Genomic DNA, 24,123 nt, shown 5'->3' with positions numbered 1-24,123 from the left:
GCTCCAGCGCCGAGATACCCCTTCTGGGGTGATTAGCTGTGCTATAGTAAGTGTATATAACATAACATGGCTGATGAGTGGATCTGATTCACGATTTGTAACCAGGGCAACCCAATTCATCTTTACACTGATTTATCAAGCAGAGTCTCCGTGGGCTAAAGCACCACTGGCAATGCAAGTAAAAGGAAAAACATTGGAAATTCACACTTATTGGTCAAGCAACATTTGACACAACATCCATCATATGAGACTCAGAAAAAGCACTTACAGTTTGACTGGCTCCCTTGTACATTAACATGATAGTCATTAACTACCTTCAGTAAAACAGGCATCAGGATCCAAATATTCCTCTGGTTGATCCACTGGTATTTCTTCTGCTTCTGGCTTTATGTCAATTGTACTTCCTTCCGAAGAGCTGGTGTCATCCGTTTTCTAGCACAAAGACAAAACAATGGTAATAGAACATTTCACAATTCAATGCAATTATGAGCCATAAATTGTGCACTAAAAGCATCAATACTTGCAAAAACATCAACATATGTCCAAAAAGAAGGAGCAGCCGAGAAGAAAGACTGAGTCAGACTTCTCTTACATAATTGAGATGAGGCACATGCCCCTTTCCTCCCTCTTTGGTGACTGCCATCTTTTGAGAGACTGGTGACTGTGCAGAGGTGAATCGTACAGCTGTAGACCCTCTTCACAACACATCTGAGGCAGTTCAGGTCTCAAAGCCACCAAACATGGTGTTCAAAGCTTGGTTTTGTAGGCAGCGGTGTGCAAAAGTGTACCTGACTGGCAAAGCCCATGCATGATATTGTGTCTGACCCAGGATACTGCAATAAACTTTTCTGCTGTATTTTACTGTTTCTACTGGATCAGCATTACCATTATTGTTTTTCATTGACCTTTTATTATCTTCTATGCAGATACTTTATCTCTGAACTATTTCACTAACAATACCTAAACAATTTGAATTAAGAAAACTGCCTTTGGCTGTGCGTATCAGGGTGTACCTGCAAAGCCCAGCAACCAGACTCCCATGTGGCCAAACTCCACTACGTAAGGATTGGCTATAGGACCTGTTCTGTGGCCAACCTTCCCCCCACGCGCACATAGGTTTGGTATCATTGCAGCCAACTCCCACTGTGCATTGCCTTTGACTGTGCAAAGTGGTTGTATGCAGCAGGGACGGACCTGCAGATACGTTCTGTGAACAACTTACCGTGTTAACCTCTCATGCTGAGCCGACCATCTGGCCTTGTGCAGAGGGTATGGGCCACAGGGGCTGACCTAGAGCAGGGTCCTATGATACATCAATCATGCAATCAAACCCTGCCACACACATCCCGCATGTCACTGAAACAGTGGTTCAAGGTTAGTGTGCAGTGGGCCGTGCCGTGAAAAATGCCCTGAACCAGTCTCAGAGTTCACTATCTTTGACTATGCCGTGTTGCACTGTTTGGTTTCCATTTTTTTCACGAGCCCCATATTATAATATTACAGTTTTCAAAAAATTTGCCCACCAGCCCAAGGTTTTGTTGACCTAATTCCGAGTCTGCGAAGCCTATAGTGTAAATTAGATTTGTTTTGCTTTTCTCTTTTAATTTTAAACTCTTCCCAACTTCTCCATGTGGTCAGGGGATGTTCCCCCGAGCCCCCTGAAATGCCCATACCATTTTACCTCAGGATGCATGATTTGGAGCCTGGCAATTATTTGTAAACACCTGTTTCCATCACACATGAGGGACACAGGTGTTTACAAATATTTGCGGTCTGTTACTATGCCATCTGGGTGGGGTGCAGTGTGGGTGGGAAATAATAACACATAAAATCACAACAGCGATACAAAGGTGCAAAAGATTTGAAGTGGGGATAACCAATGATAGGGGTAACACATGAACCATGGTGTGTTAAACCCACATAATATATTGAGGAGTTACTCACAAGTACAGAAACTAATGCTGATTTTTATTTGTATTTTCTCATAGGAAATTCCCAATGTGTTACTAAAACAGGACAGTTAAGTATACACAATAATCATCACCTAGGAAATAAATAGTAGGTAGGATAATACGGTATCTACATCCTGAGGCATGCCATAGACCTCTAGGGGGCATGACAAATTGGCAAGAAACATGTCGATGATATGAAGCAGAGAGGGTGACAGGGACGCTAATTCCCTTAGTACACCCGTAATATACATTTATTACCTCTATCAGGAAGGACCCAAGAATAAAGTAATATAGAGGGTACCATAGTAGATAGTTTTAACCAAAACCACTGCCTCTGCATAAAAAAAAAACACAACAATTCGCTCCACCCTGTATGTTGGCCTACAGCAGGGAGTAGAAGCGGCCCTATGATGAAGCATGCCACTATCTAGTGGGTGAGTGCAGTATTAAAAACCCTGAGGGTTTTCCCAGAAAACAGACTTAATAATCACTGAATTCAAAGGCTTTCTCTTCTTTATGTGTGTGGTTAGACATTTTTGAGGGAGGACTAGAGAAGGTCTGTTTCCTCTTGCACCTTCTTTTTAGAGTGTGATTAATCCTGTTGTGATTACCTGTTGCTGCCAGCTAATATGACTGCCTGGATCCTCACATTTTCCAAGGAACTGCAGATCAAGCATTAGACAGGGTAAAAAAACTTTTACAATTTGATTAAATTTTTTAAATTTTGGATCTTGAAATCCTTCACAGATCTGGTTCTTTGAAAGAACCACAAATTAACTGGAAAGATAGACACATTTATCTCCCCAAATAAACACTTGAAGTCTGCCATCCACCATTTCATAACAACTATTTAAGAAAAACGAATTAAAGTATTTACACCAGAGTAGAAAAATATCATATGCTCACTAAAGTGGCAGCTTTGCCAATTCTGATAAGCATGTGGTGGTGAAAAAGCTATCCTACTGGAGTTTCAATGGGAAATGCACGTTTTGTTTCCCCTCCCCAAGGAAAGATCAGCACAAAAACTGATGTGCCAGAAATTAATCATATGGCCTAAGAGAGTGCCAAGTTTTGTCCACTTTCATGAAATTGGCCCAAAGCTACAAGCATATGAAAACTGAAACTTAGCAATAACTACAGAGACGCTCTTGCGGACTCAAATATAAATGTAAGTCAATCATGATTAGGGGCAGAGAGATGGTGACCAGTTATTCAGAAACGATTGCTGGACATTAAGACCAATTGTTTCTAAAAGATCACATTACTAATATAATTTACTTGGCACCTTTTCAAATCGATCGAGGGCTGTTGAAAACACAGTAAGGAAGAAGAAAACCCTGAAGACAAAAGTTGGAGTAGGCTTCACTTTTTCTATACGGGCATGCATACACTTTCACGGATTGCAACATTACGGAAAAAGATCTTGCTTAAGTAAAGCATACTTTGAACAATTGAAGATTCTAAACCAAAGGTAAATTTACTGCCCAGCAGATACAAAGTCTACTACCATGTTTAGCTCAATGTAATCAGTCCAATAAATCCAACAGAAAAAGTGGGAAATAAGGGATGCACAGGAGTCTGAACAATGTTTAGGCCACACTTTGCTACCGCTGCATCCAGATCCGTGGCCTCCAACAAGTCACTCTACTATTGCTCAAACGCAGACTAACTGAAAAGAGGCTTCAATGTGACAATGCACCTATTCAGTTACATAAATTAGAAGCTACAAGGTAACCACGGCTTACAGCATAAAATACCAATGTTTTAAAAATGTACTCAGCGCCTTCTACAAGGAATGATGAATATTTTACTCATGAATAAATCAATTCACGCCCAGCTTTTAAATGTACGGCAAAAAACAAAATCACTTCAAAGCCTAATATACTTGAAAGTGAAATCTTACATCTTTGCCTTCTGCATCAGATTCACTGCTGAATTCCTCTGTATTTAGATTTTCGAAATCGGATTCCCCTACTGCAATCGGCACTCGGACAGTCAAATTTGGATTGTGTATAAAGGACATATGGTCCCCCTCAATGATATATCTTTCCATACTGCTCCCGATGCCGCTGGTCGTGCCGTTGCCATTTTTCTGGTAATCCATATCCCTGTTGATGTCAGCCCTTGTATGGTTTGCGATGCAGTTGATCTTTTTTTCATACAACTCATCCAATGGTTTGATTTCATCCGCATCCCTCTTTTTGAAGTAAGTCTGTATAAACTCACGGACTTTACTCTTTAACCAAGCTACCCCTTTTTTAATCCGAATGACAGAAATCTGAAGATTGTTCATTTCTCCATCCTCTTCAGGTGCTGCTAAATTGTCCGCGCTAAAGGAGCTCAGTAGCAAGGCCAAGAATAGGTTAAGCACCTGTAAAACAAGAAAATAAATTAGAATCTACAAAAATGCTCTGTCAATATTACACCAAGAAAAACATTCTGTAACATATTACAGTGCATGTGTAGTTTCATTTAGCTTAGTCGTGAGTCGTGTTGTTTGCTGGACCCTGAACATAAAACGACAATAAGAGATGACATCAAAACTGAGGTGGCACCAATATTATATGCAAGATGAAGGGGGATCAGAGGAGACACAGGGCATGTCTCTCAACAGGAAATTATCATCCAACCAGGGCAGAAATGTAGATCAAAATTAATACAAGTCACAAAAAAATGAAATTAATCTTATGTACATATATGTCATATGTGTGCATTTCTCTCAAAGCTCATTCGATTACTGACTGAAGTGTACCTATTCCAAGAAATCTAGCAAATAAATGACTTTGTTGCCCTAATTAAAGTATCAATTCTTGATTTTCTTTAAATGAATATTAATGTATCTTCGCTTTGGCTAACCAAGTACACAGAACGTGAAAACCTGAACTAATACATACATATGTATACATCTAAACACACACATATTGTGTAGGTGTGTATATATATATATACATATATACACACACACACACACACCAACACATTGGTGGAGTTATTGTTAGGATCTAGTTTTCATAGCAAGAGTATTTTTGGTTTTGCCAATAACTGGTGTCGTTTGATGAATCCTCACAAATCTAATATGGCGCTCACTTCAGCAGCCGTCTTGAAAGTTTCAAGGTGATCCGTCAAGCGGTGGCTGAGAAAAAGGGGGGGGGGGGGGGGGGGGCCCAAAACACATTTTCCAGATGCAATTTTCCTTACGGAATTTAGACACAGCTACAGCCCGAACTGCTGAACGGAATTACACCAACGTTGGCAGAAAGGTAGCCGTTGGTCCAGAGAAGTGCCCTTTTTGGATTTGGTGTCAATCGATTTAGTAGTTTTAGAGATATTAACCGAAATCTAAATTTGTATCTATAGTTTTGCGGATCTTACGAGGATCCGACAGACCCATGCTGAAATCTGATTGGCTGCCAACACATCAACCAGGAAGTGTTGACAGCCACAAAAAAACGTTTAAAAATAAGAAAAGGGGGCAGTGTAGGAATACCCTAACCCCCTAGATGTGGTGTTGGGGTCCAAATCGGTACCCGCCACGGCCGTAAAAAAAAAATCCTAACAAAAATTTAAAAAAACTTGCCTCGATCAACAGCTCCTGCCGAGTGAAAAAAAAAAAAGAGGCGCGGTGTCCGACGCGTCACTAATGTTTATGCCCCGGGTGGGCCAGGTCCTGCGGGTAGGAGCAAATATATGCAGAAGGGGGCGCATGTCATGAGTGACGTAATATGTGAGGTCATAAGCAGTGCATTGTGGGGTGTAGGTTATAGTTAGCTCAGGTAACTATAACTATGGAATTTCACTGGTTTTGCAGTGGCTTCCTCACAGTATATTATCTAAGCTGCTAGCGATAAAGTATGTTATTTATGTCTATTGTTTTTTAAGTATGAATGGAGCAACAAGATGGCACATGTTTAGACTGATAAAGGCAGTGTCACTACCGAAACACATCTATATACAAAGCTAGAGAGGGGATACATAATGTGTAACCACATAGTATGATCCTATACTTCCACTAAGAGATTCTAGTGACATTATAAACCATGAGGCAAAAGCCAGGGGATTATATATGTCACCTGAACCTTAAGGCGCCATTATGGAACCATATTATGTTACCAGTGGAGCACATTTTATATCCAAAGTTGATTTTGGTTTACTTAGCTTAAATACAGAATATTGGATGGAAACGGCATTTCATAAGAAGGATATCATTTGTGGAAAAAAGGAAAATATTGCATAAGTATGATATCATCTCTGACATGCTTATAGTTATTGTATTGGTTGAAAATGCAAATAAAAATATATTTAAAAAAAAGTATGATATCATCTCAATGAAACATGGATTTATTTTAAAATCACTGCCTTTTGTAATAAACAACAGCCAAACATTTTTTTATTGGCTGTTTTTACTACACAAAAAGCTACGTTTACGAAATCCATGGTTTAGCGCTCTACAGGAATGACGTCAGAGGTGTGAATCATTTTCGAAAATGACTTAATACATTTGAAATGAAAACTTTATCCAGTGGGAGGTCTAATCTCAGCTAGTTTTCCTTCTCTAAAAGTTGATTAGTCTCAGCATAAGAGTGCATTTAGACAATAACAGCGACAAGTCACTTTTGAGCTTTAACACTGCCCTTTCGTTAATTAACTTCCTCTTCGTGAAAGGTAAACACCACATACACATTGTTTTTGCAATCAGAATCCAATCTAAGTCGAACTATCTCCCCAGAACCAGATTCACCACTCAATTCTACAGACAGAATGTACTTCAAAGCAAGACATGTCTTCACTAAAACACAGTTTCACAATACAACACGTATGTTTTTAAATTTTTAAATAGACAGCTAAACAGCACAATCCAGTATTTAGTTAATTATTGTAAAGGAATATGCTACTTACCAGTATGCATCTGTTCTTGGCATGTAGAGGTGCAGATCTACACACTTTTGCATAGATCGCCATCTGGTGTTGGGCCCGGATGTTTGCAGTTTGTTTTTTCTCTTGGAAAGTCTTTGGAAGTCACGAGGTCGGTGACTCCACCCTTGGTTCGTATTGCGCATGGGCTTCGGATCCATCATCAGATTGTTTTTCGCCAACAGGGAAAGATGGAGCGTAGTAATCACAGTGAAGAAACCCATGTGTGTTGTATCTAAATAAGATAGACTGGAACAGATACAGGTAGCCGGGGAGGCGGGTGGGCGTGTGTAGATCTGCAGCTCTACATGCCAAGAACAGATGCATACTGGTAAGTAGCATATTCCGTTCGAGGCATATGAGCTGCAGATTACAAACTTTTGCATAGACTCTATAGCAGTTCCCAACCCTAGCGGCGACCACCGGTATCTGTTGCAGTGGTTTGAAATAGTGTTTTCAGTACAGCCTGGCCCACACTAGCTTGTTTTGCACATCTACACAGTAATGTTTAGTGAAAGTGTGCGGTGTTGACCATGTAGCTGCTTTGCAGATATCATCTAATGGGATGTTCCCTAGAAAAGCCATAGAAGCCCCTATCTTTCTTGTAGAGTGGGCTTTAGGGGGAACAGATAGCGTGCGTTTTGCTTTGTGGTAGCAAATCTGTATGCATTTTACAATCCACCTAGCTATCCCTGATTTAGAGATGGGGTTGCCTTTATGAGGTGGAGAGAAAGAGACAAACAGTTGCTTTGTCTTTCTGAAAGTTTGTGTTCTCTGGATGTAGTAAAGTAAGGCCCTTTTAACATCCAGTCTGTGTAGAGCCCTTTCTGCAACGGTTTGAGGTTGCGAGAAAAAAAACGGTAATTCTACAGATTGGTTTAGATGAAAGGGTGAGATGACTTTGGGTAGGAATTTTGGGTTGGTACGGAGAACAACCTTGTTCGGGTGCATTTGGAGAAAAGGTTCTTGTATAGTAAGTGCTTGTATTTCACTGACCCTTCTAAGGGAGGTGATGGCTACCAGGAAATCTGTTTTCCATGTGAGGAATTGCAGTTCGCATTTATGCAAGGGTTCAAAAGGCGGTCCCAATAGCCTTGTGAGTACTATATTTAAGATCCACACAGGTGAGGGAGGCACTCTGGGGGGAATTATGCGTTTTAGGCCTTCCATAAAGGCTTTAATGGCAGGCACTTTGAAAAGTGATAGGTGCTGTCTGTTTTGTAAGTAAGCAGCAATTGCTGCGAGGTGTAGCCGAATAGATGTATATGCTAGGTTACATCTTTGTAGATGTAGTAAGTAGCATATTGTGTTGTTATGGCAGTAAACAACAAATCTTTTCCACATGGCAGAGTAGCAGGCTCTAGTGGTAGGGCGTCTAGCTTCTCTGATAACATTCATACAGTCGGGGGGAAGGTTAAGGTATCCAAATTCTATGATCTCAGGAGCCAGATCGCAAGGTTGAGCTGAGCTGGGTCCGGGTGCCTGATCTCTCCATGGTTCTGGGTTAGGAGGCATGGTGAGAGGTGTAGCTTTTGGTGTGGTACTACCGAGAGTTCCAGCAGTGTGGTGTACCACGGTTGTCTGGCCCATGTTGGAGCTACTAGGATCAGCGTGAGGGAATGCTGTTGTAGCTTTCGCACCACTAATGGAATTAGTGGGAGAGGTGGAAAGGCGTATGCAAATTTGCCTGACCAGTTCATCCATATCGCATTGCCTTTGGACAATGGGTGTGGGTATCTGGCGGCGAAGCTTGGGCATTTTTTGTTTTTGTGGGTTGCGAATAGGTCTATTTGTGGATGCTCCCACATTTGAAAGAACAGGTGAAGAACTTGCGGGTGAAGTTCCCACTCGTGGATCTGCTGCGTTTGTCTGCTGAGCAGATCTGCCATGGTGTTCTGGACTCCTGGGACATGTTGGGCTAGGAGAAAGATTTTGAGTGGAATTGCCCATGTCTATATGCTCTGTGCTAGTTGAGAGAGCTGTGGAGAGTGTGTGCCGCCTTGTTTTTGGATGTAGTACATGGCGGTCATGTTGTCCGTGCGGATAAGGACTGCCTTGCCTAGAATCTGTGTGTGAAAGGATTTTAGGGCTAGAAAGATTGCCAGTAACTCCAGAGGATTGATGTGGAGTAACTTTTGTTGCGGCGTCCATGTGCCCTGCACTGTGAGGTGTAGAAGATGAGCTGCCCAGCCGGAGAGCGATGCGTCTTGTCAGGATTATTTGTGGAACCGGGTCCAGGAACGGTCGACCTCTGGAAAGATTTGTGGTGTTCCACCACTGCAGAGAGCGATGGGTGAGACCGTCTACCAACACCAGATCTGTCAGTTGCCCCTGGGCCTGGTTCCAATGGCGCGCTAAGCACTCTTGGAGTGGACGCATCTGGAGTCTTGCAAGAGGTACTATAAAAATGCAAGAGGCCATCATCCCTATCAGTTGCATAAACACTCTTGCTGGGAGGGAGTGTTGAAGTATGAATTTTTGACGCAAAGCTTGAATGCTTGTGATCCTTGCCGGATTGGGGCAGGCAATGGCTTTTGAGGTGTCTATGGTGGCACCGAGGTATTGCTTTATGTGGGATGGTGTTAACTGGGACTTTTGGTGGTTCACCGTGAAGCCTAGTTGGTGCAGTAGCTGGATTGTAGTGGCGATGTGGTGTACACATTGGTTGTAAGACGCGGCTTTTATGAGCCAGTCGTCCAGATATGGGAAGACGTGAATGTGCTGTCTTCTGAGGTGTGCCGCCACTACCGCTAGGCACTTGGTAAATACCCGTGGTGCTGTTGTGACCCCGAATGGGAGCACCTTGAACTGGTAGTGTTGCCCGTCCACTACGAATCTGAGATACTTTCTGTGGGCATGATGTACCGGAATGTGAAAGTACGCGTCTTTCAAGTCCAGTGTGGTGAGAAAGACGTTCTGGGAGAGGAGCGGAAGTACCTGCTGAAGTGTTACCATGTGAAAATGGTCTGAATGTATGTACGTGTTTAGAGGCCGGAGATCTAAGATAGGTCGTAGAGTCTCGTCTCTTTTTGGTATCAGAAAATATAGGGAGTAGACTCCTACATTTTGCTGATGGTGGGGGACCTGTTCTATTGCGTGTTTTTGTAGGAGGGAGATCACCTCCTGCTTTAGTAACGTGGAATGTTCCTGTGACATTGGGCGTTGCCTGGGTGGAATGTTGGGAAGGTTAGATGTGAGTTCCAGGCAGTACAGTGAAAGAATAATTTGGGTCACCCACTTGTCTGATGTGATGGACTCCCAGACGTGAAGGAAATTTTGTAGTCTGCCCCCGACCGGAGTGGGGTGGTCTGGGGGGAGCAGGGGAAAGTCATTGGGTAGGCGGTGTGGCAGAGCGGGCAGTACTTGTTTTGCCTCTGCCTTTATTGTTATTTCCTCTATATCCGCCCCTTTGATAACCTTTTGTAAAGGTGGACTGAGGAGGGGATTTGTAAGATGTGGCCGCGGTATCTGAGGAGTAGCCTCTGCCTGTGCCACGAAAGGAAGAGCGGCGAAAGGAGCGTCTAGGAGGGTGTGACTGTAGGGCTCCCATAGATTTCACCGTATCTGTATCTTTTTTCATCTTCTCGCGGGCCTCATCTATTTTTGGGCCGAATAAATGTTCCTGATCGAACGGGTGGTTTAATATAGAGGCTTGTACCTCCGGTTTAAAGCTGGACACTCTCAGCCAAGCGTGCCGACGGAGTAGGACGCTGGTGTTAATGGCCCTGGAAGCTGTGTCTGCTGCGTCTAAGGCACAGCGTATAGAGGTATTGGTTATGGTTTTACCCTCTTGGATTAGTTCATTGGCCCTTATTTTATATTTTTCTGGGAGATGGTGCATGATGGTTTCTAGCTCATCATAATGCGCCCTGTCGTATCTGGCCAATAGCGCTTGAGTGTTGGCGATACGCCACATGTTAGCTGCCTGTGACGCAGTGCGTTTTCCTGATGCGTCCAGGAGCTTTGATTCCTTGTCAGGTGGTGGTGCTTCGCCTGGGAATTTGATCTCTTTCTTGCGGTGGATACCACTAGGGAATCCAGTGGCGCTGGCCCTTTGATGTAGACAGGGTCTGTAGGGGCAGCTTTGTACTTTTTTTCTATACGCGGGTTTAGGACCCTAGCCCTGACTGGGTCTTTAAAAACTTCTGGCGCATGTTTTATTACCCCTTTGAGCATAGGACAAGGTAATATAGCAGTAGACCTATGCGCTGTATCAAAGGTATCTAGGAGGAAATCTTCCTCTACTGGGTCAGTGTGTAGCTCTACCCCGTGATAATGTGCCGCCCTCTGAAGTAGGTGGTGAAAACCTAGTGAGTCTTCTGGTGGTGATGGCCTGGATGGATATAGGTCATCTTGTGGGACATCTGGAATGTCTGGATTATTATAATCATCCCAGGGGTCTGGGGATCCTGTAGGGGTGGGGGTCTTGTGGCACATCTGCTGGGTCGTAGTATGGGTCCCCCTGATCATCATGGTCTGGAGACGGGGTCGGAGAGCGATGAGGCCGGGGTGGAGAAGGTGGAGGGGGCAGAGGGGGAGAGGGTGGAGGAGGTGGGGAAGGCACTCTGAAAGGGGAGGTAGCACAGTCCTTCCTCTTTGGAGGAGGAGCTGGTCTGTCCAAAAGTCTCTTTTTGGAAGAAAGTGCCAAATGTTTAGTTTTTGGCTCCTTGGTAAGTGTCTTTTGTAAAGGATCCGGTGTAAAAAGTTCTTGCGACACTGGTTGTTCGGTCGGCGCCGAAGTTTTCGGGGCCGACGGCTTCTTTGGCTTGTCTGTGCCGTGCTTTTTAGGGACCTCCGATTTTTTGTTCGGTGCCGATACAGGCCTCGGCGCGGGAGTGTCGGTGCCGAGGGCCTTATGACGTTTGGTCGGCACCGAGAGGCTAGGTATTGACACTGAGGGCTTTGGTGTGGAGCTCGGTGTCGAGGTAGAGGCCGATCTTTTCTTCGGTGCCGAAGGGTGTTATTCGGCACCGCTGGCAGGCTGGCTCGAGCCCGAGCCGCCGGAAGGCTTGCTTGGCTTCGTTACCGGGCCCGAAGGTGGGGTGTTCGAAGCTGTGTCTTTGGTCTTGCCTAGGCCCGAAAGTGAAGGCATGACCGAAGCCTTTTTGGGTGTCGGCGCGGGTGTGGGAGGGGGTATTTTACTCATGACCCTCTGTGCCGGGGTGATGTCCTCCACATCCGAGTCGTCGGCTTCGGAAGCACTGACGAGGTCCTCTTCGGTGTGCTGGTGTCCGGGAGCTTCGACGTCGTCCCCGAAGATGTCTACTGGAACGGAGGTCGAGGAGTGCGCCATTTTTCTTCTGGCCCTTCGATCTCAAATAGTCTTTTTAGACCTAAAAGAGTTGCAGGCGGGACAGTCTCGAGCCTCGTGTTCAGGGGAGAGGCAGAGGTTGCACACCTTATGAAGATCGGTGTGGGGGAATTTGGACCCACCAAGGGCACTTCTTGAATGGAGTTCTTTCCATCAGCCGGGACCGGAGCCTGGAGAGGCCCGAAGGCCGCCGTCGATGACTGGAATCGAAAGTGCGTCGAAGAAGAAGGTGATTGAGGAGATTGGTATCTAAACAATACCGCGGAAAGCGAGGATTTGCTTCGATTGTCGAACTGGAATGTTCGGAGCCGGAGCACGAAGAATTACATCCGAGCCCGATGGCGGAAAAAAACAATCTGAGGATGGAGCCGAAGCCCATGCGCAATACGAACCAAGGGAGGAGTTACCGACCTTGTGACTTCCAAAGACTTTCCAAGAGGAAAAACAAATTGCAAACATCCGGGCCCAACACCAGATGGCGATCTATGCAAAAGTGTGTAATCTGCAGCTCATATGCCTCGAACATTATATTTCCCTGTTAGGAAAAAAAAAAATTCTCGTGCCAACTGCAACAAAATAAACCTGTAAAACACAAAACACATAATGGGTAATGTGCACAATGGATCAATAAAGCAACCCCACTGTGCCGGAGACATTTGCAATAACTTGACCTTCAGCATCAAGCTTTATTTTTGTCCTTAGAATGTCTTAATGGCACCATCAAACCAAGGTACAGTTACCCATTATGCATGTGCTTGTGGATTGAGTCAGATGAGGATAAAGTTAGTGCACTCATCTGCCACAGTAGTTCTCCAGTAGTGTTTTTACTCCAGGATTAATAAGCCTGATTAATTCTTAAAAGTGCCAGGCCAGACAACAGAATACATTTTATGCACATTTAAGTTTGAAAACAATGTAATATTTTAAGAACATGTAAAAACCACTGCATACCTGAGAAAAGAACAAGAGATCATGTTCTTAGGGCTCATCATCAACAAGTGAAAGTCCTCGATGTATCCCATAGATTTCCTCCCGTTGCTTTAGCATGGGCCACTGACCTACAAGTTCTAATAGACGGCTTAAGGTATCTCAGCATCTGTGGGACATGAAATCCGCAGATGGCATGGGATCGGAACATCCAGCCTCAGTTGGATCCACTGGCATGTAACCTCGGGGATTCTGGGCCGCACTCCCCTTGCCCATTATGAGACACTCTCCAAATATAAGATGGATGTCCTTCTGCGCCTTTTGTATCAACTTCAAGAACTACCTGCTACGTTCTCCCTGCCACGTTCCTTTTTCAGGAGAGCATTCTCTCTCCTGCTGAACCCCCTGTGGAAGCAGCAAAGCCCGAGAATTGCCCTACCCTAATGCTATAAATCTAAATCTGAAGGAAGCATTGCATTCTTACTACAGGGAGTCCCACCTAATAATTATCTATGAATGGTGGTTTCATAACATAGGAAACCCTGTTTTTTGCCTCTGAGAGATGGGCAATGAAGTAAACTCCTCTCTTACACTTGCTTTAAGGAGAAGCCCCCACGGTCTCTTTCCCCGGCCACACAGGTGGAGAACTTGACCAAAACGATTGTCCTGCGGTTCGGCACCACATTGAGACAAGTGTCGTATCTACAGAGATTCGAGTTTTGGGATACTATTTGTATCTCAAAACTGGGGACTTCATGTCTGATTTGGCGCTAAAATCCTTTGCAGACCCACAGTGGAACATGAGCTACGGCATAGTCATCTTTTTAACTATCTGCAGCTCTGGCATGCTCTTACGCCCTACATAGCAGACTTAGAAGAATAACAGGACCACAGCCGGATAGAGGCTAAGATCCTACTTGACGAGCTGACTGTCCATAATATATACCATGTACGCCATTCATTGGTGATTAATTCGAAAGACATTGGACCAATTACAGCTGGCGTGGGCTGGGGACCCGGGATTGCTAACGGATGATGATTGGAGAGAGGCTTGAGCTCTCCTCGAGAAGCAGCAATGGCCTCACAGTTTAGACTCAACTGAGATACTTAAACAGGGTTTACTATACGTGGGAAAGTTGGTGGAGGATGGGAGCGTTAGCTTTGCCAAACTGTCCGAGATGTGGGGCCCAGAGGGGTAACTTGCGACACACTTTTTGGGCGTGGGAACAACTGCTTCCATTCTGGAAGGGTGTACTTTCATTTCTGGGGAGAATGCTGGGATCAAGACTACCCAGAGATTCCAAGTCCACTCTAGCTCAATATTACAACAGACAGTGACAGTAATGGATATCAGGCAGCTTTGGTGTTGTTGGGACTGGTTGTGACTAAAAGGGACATTGTTAAAACTTGGAACTGTGCAAATCCTGCATCCTTGGAAGAATGGAAAACAGGACTAGAAAATTGTATGAGCATGGAAATTCACATTTATGCAGTCAGAGGGTGTCCACAGAAACATTACAAAATATAGGCCAAGTGGTGCCAATACCGAGGAATTTTCCTTGAATGACGAAGAGGCTCGCCCTGTTCTCTGGATGATGAAATTTGGACCAACGAAAGTTGCATGTCAGCTTGAAACTTGGTGAGTGACGGGCGGGGTTGGCTATGATGCAATGAGTCTTTATTATGTGATCACCCACTAGGCTGCTTTCAGAGTGGAAATTATGCTATTTATTTGTGAGGTGCACTTATGTGACTGTGGCCTTGTTCCCAATTGATATGTCCGAGATAAAATCAATAAAAAGTTGCATTAAAAAACACAAGGGATCATGTTCACTTTGAACTACTAGGAGCCTCAGCATAAAGAAAGCCTTTTCAGTTCATTTTGCAATACTGCGTTATTTTGGGCTCCCATTTCAATGGGAGACAGAGGTTCTGAATCTGAGGAAATTTCTCTTGCTGGAGAACAACCGTTCCAGCTAACTGATGTGTCCTTTTGTCTCCGAAGAGTACTCCTTTCTTTCAAACATTAAAACGCATTTCATAGCTGTACTTTAACTATTTAGAAGGGAATGTATGGAGTGAATGTACTGTTAAGGGAGTTACAAGACATGTCTGAATTTTTTGCCTACCAGTTCTTGTGGCAGATTCAAGGCGATACCGTGTTCTAGACTTTGGAGTTTATAAATAATAGGTACGTGCCAGTTAAAGGAAAAATTTGAAAAATATATTTCAGGAAATACATGAAATATTTACGATACCCACCAGGTTAGAATTTGGTATTAATTAGTCAATTATAATTTAAAAAAAAATAAAGCTAAGGAAAGTATGGGTTTATGCCCCTGATGACATTATACAATTTTTCACGTATTTGTTTTGGGGGGGATCTTTTGGATATCATGCAGAGGCTCTATGCGCCTTTTTAAGTCATATGTTGCATCTTCAAATGTAAGTTTAACACACCGCTTAAATCCCGTGACTTGGAACAAAGGATGCAACATCTGTCTCACTTTCTAAAAATCCTTTATTATGTTCATTGTGTTTCATTTATAATAAATATATAGCCCTTACATCCACTTCTTAAGGTGCCCACACTATACTGTAGTGCCCCTCAGAGCATCTATAATATGCAGAGCCTGAAACTGTATAATTTGAATCCAGCTCAGATGATATCAATAAACCTTTTCCGTAAGAAAGAGGAGTCGCTTTTCAAAACTACTTTTTCCTTATGAGAAACCATGAAAGGTTTATCAATCACAGCCTGGATCTCACAAACCTTTATGTTGGTAAACCAACAAAACTCCCTTTTCCAAGTCAGAAATTTCAGATTGCTCATATACCCAAGTTCAAAAGGAAACTATAAGCTCTGCAAGACCTACATTCAATTCCTATGTTGGGGCTGCAATCCAAACAGAAGATCATTTCAATTTCAAACCATTTGGCAAACAATAAAAACAAGGGAATCTGAAGAGTGCCATTACTAATGAAGACATTTTGTAGCCTGTCACAGCTTACAGAACAGACCTCAAGAAGTAATATTTTGTCAGTCTTGCCAGATGCAAACCGTGCAGCAGAAGTGCTTGCTTTAAACACGTAAGTGCATTACAACTGTTGTCCAAGCACCAGGTATACATCTCTTCTAAGCGGGTGACTAGTGTGCTTCATTGGAAAGCTTCTTGGCCTACCTTACATTTTCCAAAAAGGAGTCCAGTAGATTTACCCTACACAAATGGAACGCGCGCACCACAGTGATCATCTGAGCGACTACAGTTTATGTTACACAATTCTTCCTCACTCCTCAATAGGAGGTTAGATTTGTCTGGAGTGCTTACAGAGAGAAAACTGGAGCAAATTCAGTTTCAACAAATAAGATCATGGTAAATCCCAAGTGTTTCAATTTGCAAACTGCTGGGCAGATAAGAGGGAATGACTGAAAAGCATACTGCTTAATCTGTTGAAACACAATTCGCAGAGACTGCGGTTATGGCAGCCTGAATGCATATGATGTGCTCTGCAGCGCCTTCTATGAACAGGCCTTTAAGACGGGGACACACAACAATAGATACAGAGTCTAAAGCCTTTTAATAAAGCTTCATCCAGGGGCATGTCTAAGAAGTCTCCCTGTTTGCTCTACATGGACAAAATATGCTGAACCATACGGGTCTCAAGTAGTTTATAGCCTTGAAATGCTAAAGGATCTGGTCACATCTGGTGCATTGTGAACATACTGGTTGTGATGATATCTTCACGAGGACCGGTTTTCCTTGTACACCACAGCGAAAAAGCTTTAAGGGCTTATCTTGTTGCAGTTAATTCCAGAATGTTGATTTCCATACCGTTGCTTTCTTTGACTAGAGTATCTTGGTCATTGGGCGTCTTATCTGCATTCTGCATCATTGTGCAAAAGATGAGCGATAGATATGGAGTTCTCTCTTTGAAAGGAGGCTTTGTCCTATTCGGAGCACGGGTACTCCTAAGGGATTCATATGCAGGTAAGCTTTGGAGAAGGCAAAGAAAATGCGCAAAAATACCTGCCATTGGTTGAAATGATGAGAATCATTTGTGAAGCATAGCACTAAGCTTCATAATCACACCACACAGGATGTTTGTTAACTTTGATTAGCTGACTGAAAATCCCAGTATCAACAGCACTTTAATATTTGTATTAAGTGAAATGGCACAATTGTGTTCCCGGCAAAACATTCTAATTACTCAATCATTTGAATGAAGGTGGATTTGAAGGTCGTGTTCAACACAGATGTCTTCTACTACTACTACTAGATACTTGGAAAAACTGAAGGGTAGAACTCCGAAAAAGTAATGTTCCCCCTTAACCGAGAAACTGTTGTTCTGTAGGGTGGCACTTTTGTTTCTAATGTCACCATTTTAAAAATGCTCCCTTCAACTTTTTTACACAGTTCCAGGAACACTCGCTTTTTTCTATGTCACGTATATTGCAGAACAGTTGCCCCACAGGGCTTGCACAACTTTTTACTGGATGAGCGGAAGAAAAGTTAACCAACTGAATGAAAGAAGCCATCAAAACTAGCTTTAGGGAACTCAAAATTAAAATTTAATAAAGGAACATCTAATCTATGAAGCAGAGAGCGGGAAATAATTACACTATTTTCCAATATAGAAAAAGGACCGGAGGAGCTAATTCATGCATTCTGCCAGGTAGAAGGATCTGTATGTGGCAGCTGATAATAAATGGACAGGGTGCGGAGCTCAGGCGTGTTGACTCACATTTGTACATGGAGATATTCAAAACATTTACAGGGACACGGATCTTTTACTCCAATATTTTCTGATCAGTGTAAGGAATTCTCACCCAAATAAGGGAGGAAGCAGGATGATAAAGAAAGTAATTTGTTGGTAGTGCTTCTCTAGAAGGTAAATGAGTCTCCAAGGTATTAGAGCAAGAAAAGATGGTGCAAGGTGAACCGGTAAGTGGAACTTAATGGCTGTCCTCTGTAATATAGCTGCAATTGATGAGGAGTTCAAACTGGGGAAGGGGAGGGACAGGATTAAGGATTATATGATAAAAAACAATTTACCCAGTCTCCTTCAAAATTCATTGAAAAAGCAACAAAATGGAGAAAAATAACAGCATAACTCACAAGTGCAACACAAACTAGCGTTCAGGAATCCTGTCCTGCCAATGCACGAAAATGATTTGATAATGTTTCCTTGGTAGCGAGAACTCTTGGAGTCAAAGTGAAAGTCAACTTTTTGGGCTTTCTAATGTGAGGTGTTTTTATTTTTGTTGAAATTACTTAAAAATATAATCAAGACACTTTATTGGATTTATATTTTAACTAAACAATTGTTTTCTAGGGCCCAGCCAGGTTTTCAGGGACTTCTTCTGAGGCTTATGAATGTTGGCATTGTCCTTTTATGCAGAATTTCTTTTTTTATTTGAGAAATACCAAAAAAACCTCTTGGTACCCAAACACACTGGGATTCAGAACTCGGAACTCATGCTCTAAGAAGGTGGGAGACGAAGACGACACCTAATGCCCGGCACAAGACTTTTATGCCAAAAGGAAGAGGAATAATACTTTTAGGGATCAACCTGTGCAGGGAGTGGAACTATTTAGCAAATGTGGTAAAGCTGTGGGTTTGAAGAGTGTGTGCTCAAGGCACAGTCAGACTGGGTATAAGCAGAGTGTGACCTTCTTAATTGGTTAGAGAATCTGATCAGCCAGAGGATCAGTGGATGTATTAAAAAGATAAGCATAGACAATTTAAAGTATACAGGAAAGCCAATGCTAGACTTTAGGAACACAACCTATTATTAATGACAGAGAATATAATGTAGGGGTTCAGCCAGAAAATATACGTTTTTTTCTGGGAAAATCTACTGCAAACACTTTTCTGGAGCTATTTTGCAAAAGTAATTAAGTTCACAGGCAGAATTATAATTTTGCACAGCTCAAGTCATAATGCATACATGCAACCTTAATGAAGTAACAGCAGACCATAAGATATTTCAAGTGAAATTAAAGATTAAGGTTTAAGCAAAGGCAGTTAGGAAAATTACGTTTTTACAATTGCAGGAAAAAAAAGGAATTTTTTACATACCACCAGGTTCCCGATGACCATGACCATCATGAAGACGCACAAGCACATGGCTTGTCCCGCCACCTCCATACAGTCCCACATGGTTTCAATCCACTCGCCACAGAGTACACGGAACACAATGAGGAAGGAATGGAAGAAGTCGTTCATGTGCCACCGAGGAAGAACACACTCTGAGTTGATTTTGCAGACACAATCCTTGTAGCTTTTACCAAACAGCTGCATGCCTACCACAGCAAAGATGAACACAATGATGGCCAAAACCAAAGTCAGGTTTCCCAGAGCTCCAACAGAATTCCCGATGATTTTAATCAGCATATTTAAAGTTGGCCAGGACTTTGCCAGTTTGAAAACTCTTAGCTGCAAAGAGTGAAATAAGATAAATCATTTAGTTTTTCTCATTACTCTCTCGCAAACATGAAGTGAAAATAACATATTAGTAATAAAACATTGAATTATATACTATGTTGTGATACATGTTGAGAAATACAGATCTTTTCTACATCCTATTTTAGGAGTTGAAATTGAACATACATATCAGTGCTGTGCAAAAAGGTTCTGTTTAAAATAAACAATGCATACAAAAAGACTGAGCAAACTTAACCCCTTCTGTGCCACGCCCTTTCCCCCTCCTGTGCCGGGCGTTACACACGCGGGTGGGGTTCATGACGAGATAGTCTCGTCATGGGCACAGCGCGACCGTGCTCCCTGACGAGACTATCTCGTCATGGGCACAGAAGAGGTTAAAAGCAAATGAAACCAGATACACAAAAAAGGAACAGTAAAATACATTTAATTTAATTTAGGTAGTCAAAACATGAGAAAATAGATGGAGCTAGACACATTTTAGTTCACACCAAGATTTTCATCAGTCTTTCATCGGTGGTAAAATCTTGCTCGCATCGTCAGTAGACGTTTCAGATGAAGAAACCTCAAACTCCTTCACCCCACCCGCCTAATTCTTTGTAAAAGAAAGGACTCTTGAACATGCAGGTCCTTTAGGTTCTGGGCAGCAGTTTTCATACCACTGACCAATCATGGTCTGTGAGGGTGATGAAAGCAGCTTGATATACACATCGCTCAAGGTACAGTAAAACTGACTAGGAAGAGCCTAGCTGCACATCTTTAATATGATTCACTCACTGTTATGCAAAGACACAACACTCAATCAGAGTTCTAGCCATCGGAAGCAAACTGACAAATGGACACAAGCTGCTTTACCAGTTTCTAAAATGGGAAATCCCATTACTTGTGCTTGGAGGAACTGTTATCAACACAGCAAGATTATGGTCTATTTAAATACAATGAAACAGTTATTTGTCAAGCTTAGGAGGCATCCACATGCTGCCATGGCAAGAAGACACAATAGCCAGTCCATGCTACCCAAAATGTCCTGCTGCAAGTAAATAATCAGAGGAAGGCTTAATCTAGGCTCCTGCATAAAGTCACAACAGGCATTGCTTTATGTAAGATTCCAACTGAAGGTGAGGTCTGCTGGGGTGTAACAGAAAGGTAAAACTAGGGAATATGTGGTTCAGCACTTGTTGTCACTATTCTTGGATGACGCTCTATATATGATTTATAGAACAATGCCTGCCCTACTATTAGGTATCACTATTTGTATACTATTGATAAGGATTCCGCTTAAATATATGTAATGAGGAGCAGACGTTTCCTGAAAGGACATTCTGCTCACCACCATTTAGCTGTAAACTAGCATTAGTGCACACCTACTTATGGCTGAGTACTCTGCCATGCTGTCTGGAGAGAGTAAGCTGTGCCCATTTTTCATAAGTCCATCTTTGCTGGCTTACACTAACACACACTGGAGACACTTTAACTAGTTGTGAAAGGCTAATGGCTTTCAAATTATTCTCATTTTGAAGCAGCGCAACACATGACCTATGATGTAAAAGGCAAACACAAGGAGATGATGGACAGAGCGCTGAAACTTTTCAGACACTCACCCCCAGTCACAGATCTGGGTTGAATCCATCATAATTCTTTAGCTCACTTCGCTCGCCGTTCGAGAGACACTGGATATTTTACATGTCCTTACCACCTTCTATGACAACTTGTATGTATCTCGCCAGAAGCGAGGATTAGACACAGATGCCTGTCCAGAGGACATAGCGTTGGGCTGGCTAAGCAACAGTCAATGAGTGTTGCAGGCTGCCAATATCGAAGACTATAATATCAGAGAAGTAATTATGCAATTACAGTCTGGTAAAGCCCCTGGACCTGACGACCTCCCTGCAGACTTTTACAAGACATATATTAGTGTGCTATTACCGATACTAAAATCTGTCTTCCTGGAGGTGAAAGGGTCCGGCTCCCTCCCTCCCTCAATGAGGGAAGCACAAATTACCACTCTGCTCAAACCGGTGTAACCCCCTGATAACTGCGAGTCCTCCTGGCCCCTATCACTCATTAACTGGGATGCCAACATTCTTTCAAAAATACTAGCGAATCGACTCTGTCTTCGAATGTCATTCCTGGTTAGACCGTACCAATCAGGTTTTATCCCCAAGTGATCTACATCAAACTATTTGTGCATGCTATTTACACTCCTACAGGACGTAGATCTGGATCTTGCCGCGGTGGTGGTGTTCCTTGACACCACTACGGCATTTAATTCACAGGAGTGGGATTATTTTATGACTATCCTCCGGATCATGGAGTTTCCCTCGCTTTTCCTGACATGGACGGCCCTCCTTTAATGGTGCCATCTTGACCCTGTTCCCCATCTTGCAGATAACTTGACAAGGGTGTCCCCTCTCGCTGTTGCTCTTTGCTCTGGCAGTGGATCCCATAGTTCCCAAGCTTCTGCAACATCACTGCGAATACGCGATCAGATATTCCTCTAGACACTTGCTAGTATCAATATACACTGATGATATTACGTTATACTTGAGGGAACCGCAGTAAAGTTTGAATGGGGTACTGTGAATCTGTGCATTTTGGGGGGCTGTCCGGCATTCAAATTAACTGGGAAAAGTCATATTTATTCCCCCTCACCCCAGCCACACGACGATTCAACCCTGATTTTCCTTTGACATGGTGTGAAACTGAGCTCCGATACTTGGGGACAGTGGTGTCGCGGGATAGGGAGGAAACTATTCGAGCTAATTATGGTACAGCTTTTTCCACTATAACAGATAACATTACTCCCTTGATATCGTTTTTGTTTTCTCCAAATTTATATAGTGCGAACTTGACCCGAAATCAGGTATCAGAGCGTGTTACATGAGCACCAGTTGCCTTACATGAGGACACTTTAATTTGTTAGGCACAGAGAGATTAAGTGATTTGCCCAGAATCACAGGATGTTGAGCGCCATTGCCAAGACTCGAACTGAGTTCCCCAGATTTGAAGTCCTCCGCCTTCGCCGTTAGTCTACAAACTCTTCCCTCTCCCTGGTCGGACGTGTTTCCCTTATGAAAATGGCCATAATCCTGAAACCTTTATATCTATTTCTTAACATTCCTTATCTGCCGATGCAACACTTCTTAAGACGTTAAAACGCAACTAATACAACTAGCCTGGGAGGGGAAGCAACTGCGTCTCAAATGGGATATACTTACACAACCCTTTTCTAGGGGAGGCTTCAAAGCACCGGACATGGAACTTCAACATTATGCGCCCATGCGCATTATGCCATACATTGGTACAGGTCTACTCCTTTTTTACCACACTTGGCCATTGAACAGGGATATATGGTCCCAATGCCCCCTTATTTAGCGTCACGGCCAGGCTCAGCTACCTCCTCTGACTCAACGGTTACCTGAACAACTGCAGCATGGAGCAAACTAGCTCTGAATCTTGCTAAACCCATGCTCTATTCCAAATGAATTCCTATACACTATCACTCACTCTTCCCAACAACACACGAAACAGCATCTAGGCACGTGCTCCAAAAGGTTTGAGTTTCCACATGGGGAGATCTCTAGTCTGACGGCACATTTATTACCAGTGAAGCATTATTTACAAAAGGGCCGCTGACTCCACTGGATATATTTCTTTATATCCAGCCGCGACATAATGTAATAGCTGCTACCTCCAATTTTCCTCGGGCACCACCCACTCTCAAAACACCCTACATACGCTGCTTAAAATCTCCACTTAGAGACATCTGGCCTCCATCTTATGTCATATGGCTCAGTTCGAGGCATCAATCCTAACGGGCCACACCCATTAGGAACTGGAGAAAGGTACAAATCTCACGTATTAGCAATGGCAGGGCTGCTGTCTGCAGACAGGGCAAATTGCTTCTGGTAGCAGGCTCCTATTCATACATTATACATTTCCACACAGAATGTATTACACACATGTATTACACACATGTCAGATTGCACCGCCATCATCTCCGTTCGGACAATAACTGCGACAGCTGTAGTATGGAGAAAGCAGACTTTCTCTTCCTCGCATGGGCATACGGCCCGATATAGACATGTTAGCAGGAGGTCTCTGCTGCCCTTTCTCTCATGATGGACCAAATGGTCAATCTGACACAGTTAAAAGCCCTCCCTACTAGGATATACAAAAGAAGTAGAGCCCAGTTTCAGGAAATATGTGGCACTCAGCCTATCACCAGCTAAACAAAGGATTGAGAAGATGGAGGGCACCAAAATTTACAGAACGGCTTTAGAAACTTATCTATTGCAAGGATCAAATGACCACTTATGCTGAAATGCTTCCTCCTGGCTCTAGGCCCAAAGACATGTGGGAACCCTTACAAAGTTACCTTCGGTCTCAGACATCGGAATCTGCCGATTAAACTTCCCCACATCCCCATCCTGGGGAATCACCATAGTCTATTGTCACGCGGGGAAGGGAAAAGGGAAGGTGCGGTGGGAAAATGAATACAGCTATGTCTTGTGTTGTGCAATGTTTATTACAATCTTACATGGATGGCGTCCTGATAGAAAAACACCCATCCTATAT

The 24,123-nt window shown here is 43.2% G+C and overlaps 1 protein-coding gene across 8 annotated transcripts in view; it reads right to left on the bottom strand.

Annotated features, from left to right (window-relative positions):
• SCN8A (sodium voltage-gated channel alpha subunit 8) overlaps positions 1-24,123 on the bottom strand; it is an 828,048-nt gene that overhangs the window by 264,160 nt on the left and 539,765 nt on the right. For all 8 annotated transcript variants that reach the window (XM_085654551.1, XM_085654553.1, XM_085654556.1 and 5 more), the window contains exons 16-18: positions 19,183-19,539; positions 3,856-4,323; positions 315-432 (exon numbers count right to left, since the gene is read on the bottom strand). In XM_085654551.1, coding sequence (XP_085510677.1) covers positions 315-432; positions 3,856-4,323; positions 19,183-19,539 — 943 coding nt within the window. The remainder of the gene's footprint in view (positions 1-314; positions 433-3,855; positions 4,324-19,182; positions 19,540-24,123) is intronic.

This window comes from Triturus cristatus, chromosome 4_1, assembly GCF_964204655.1.
Source record: "Triturus cristatus chromosome 4_1, aTriCri1.1, whole genome shotgun sequence".
NCBI lineage: Eukaryota > Metazoa > Chordata > Amphibia > Caudata > Salamandridae > Triturus > Triturus cristatus.
This window is presented reverse-complemented; position numbering and strand designations above follow the sequence as displayed.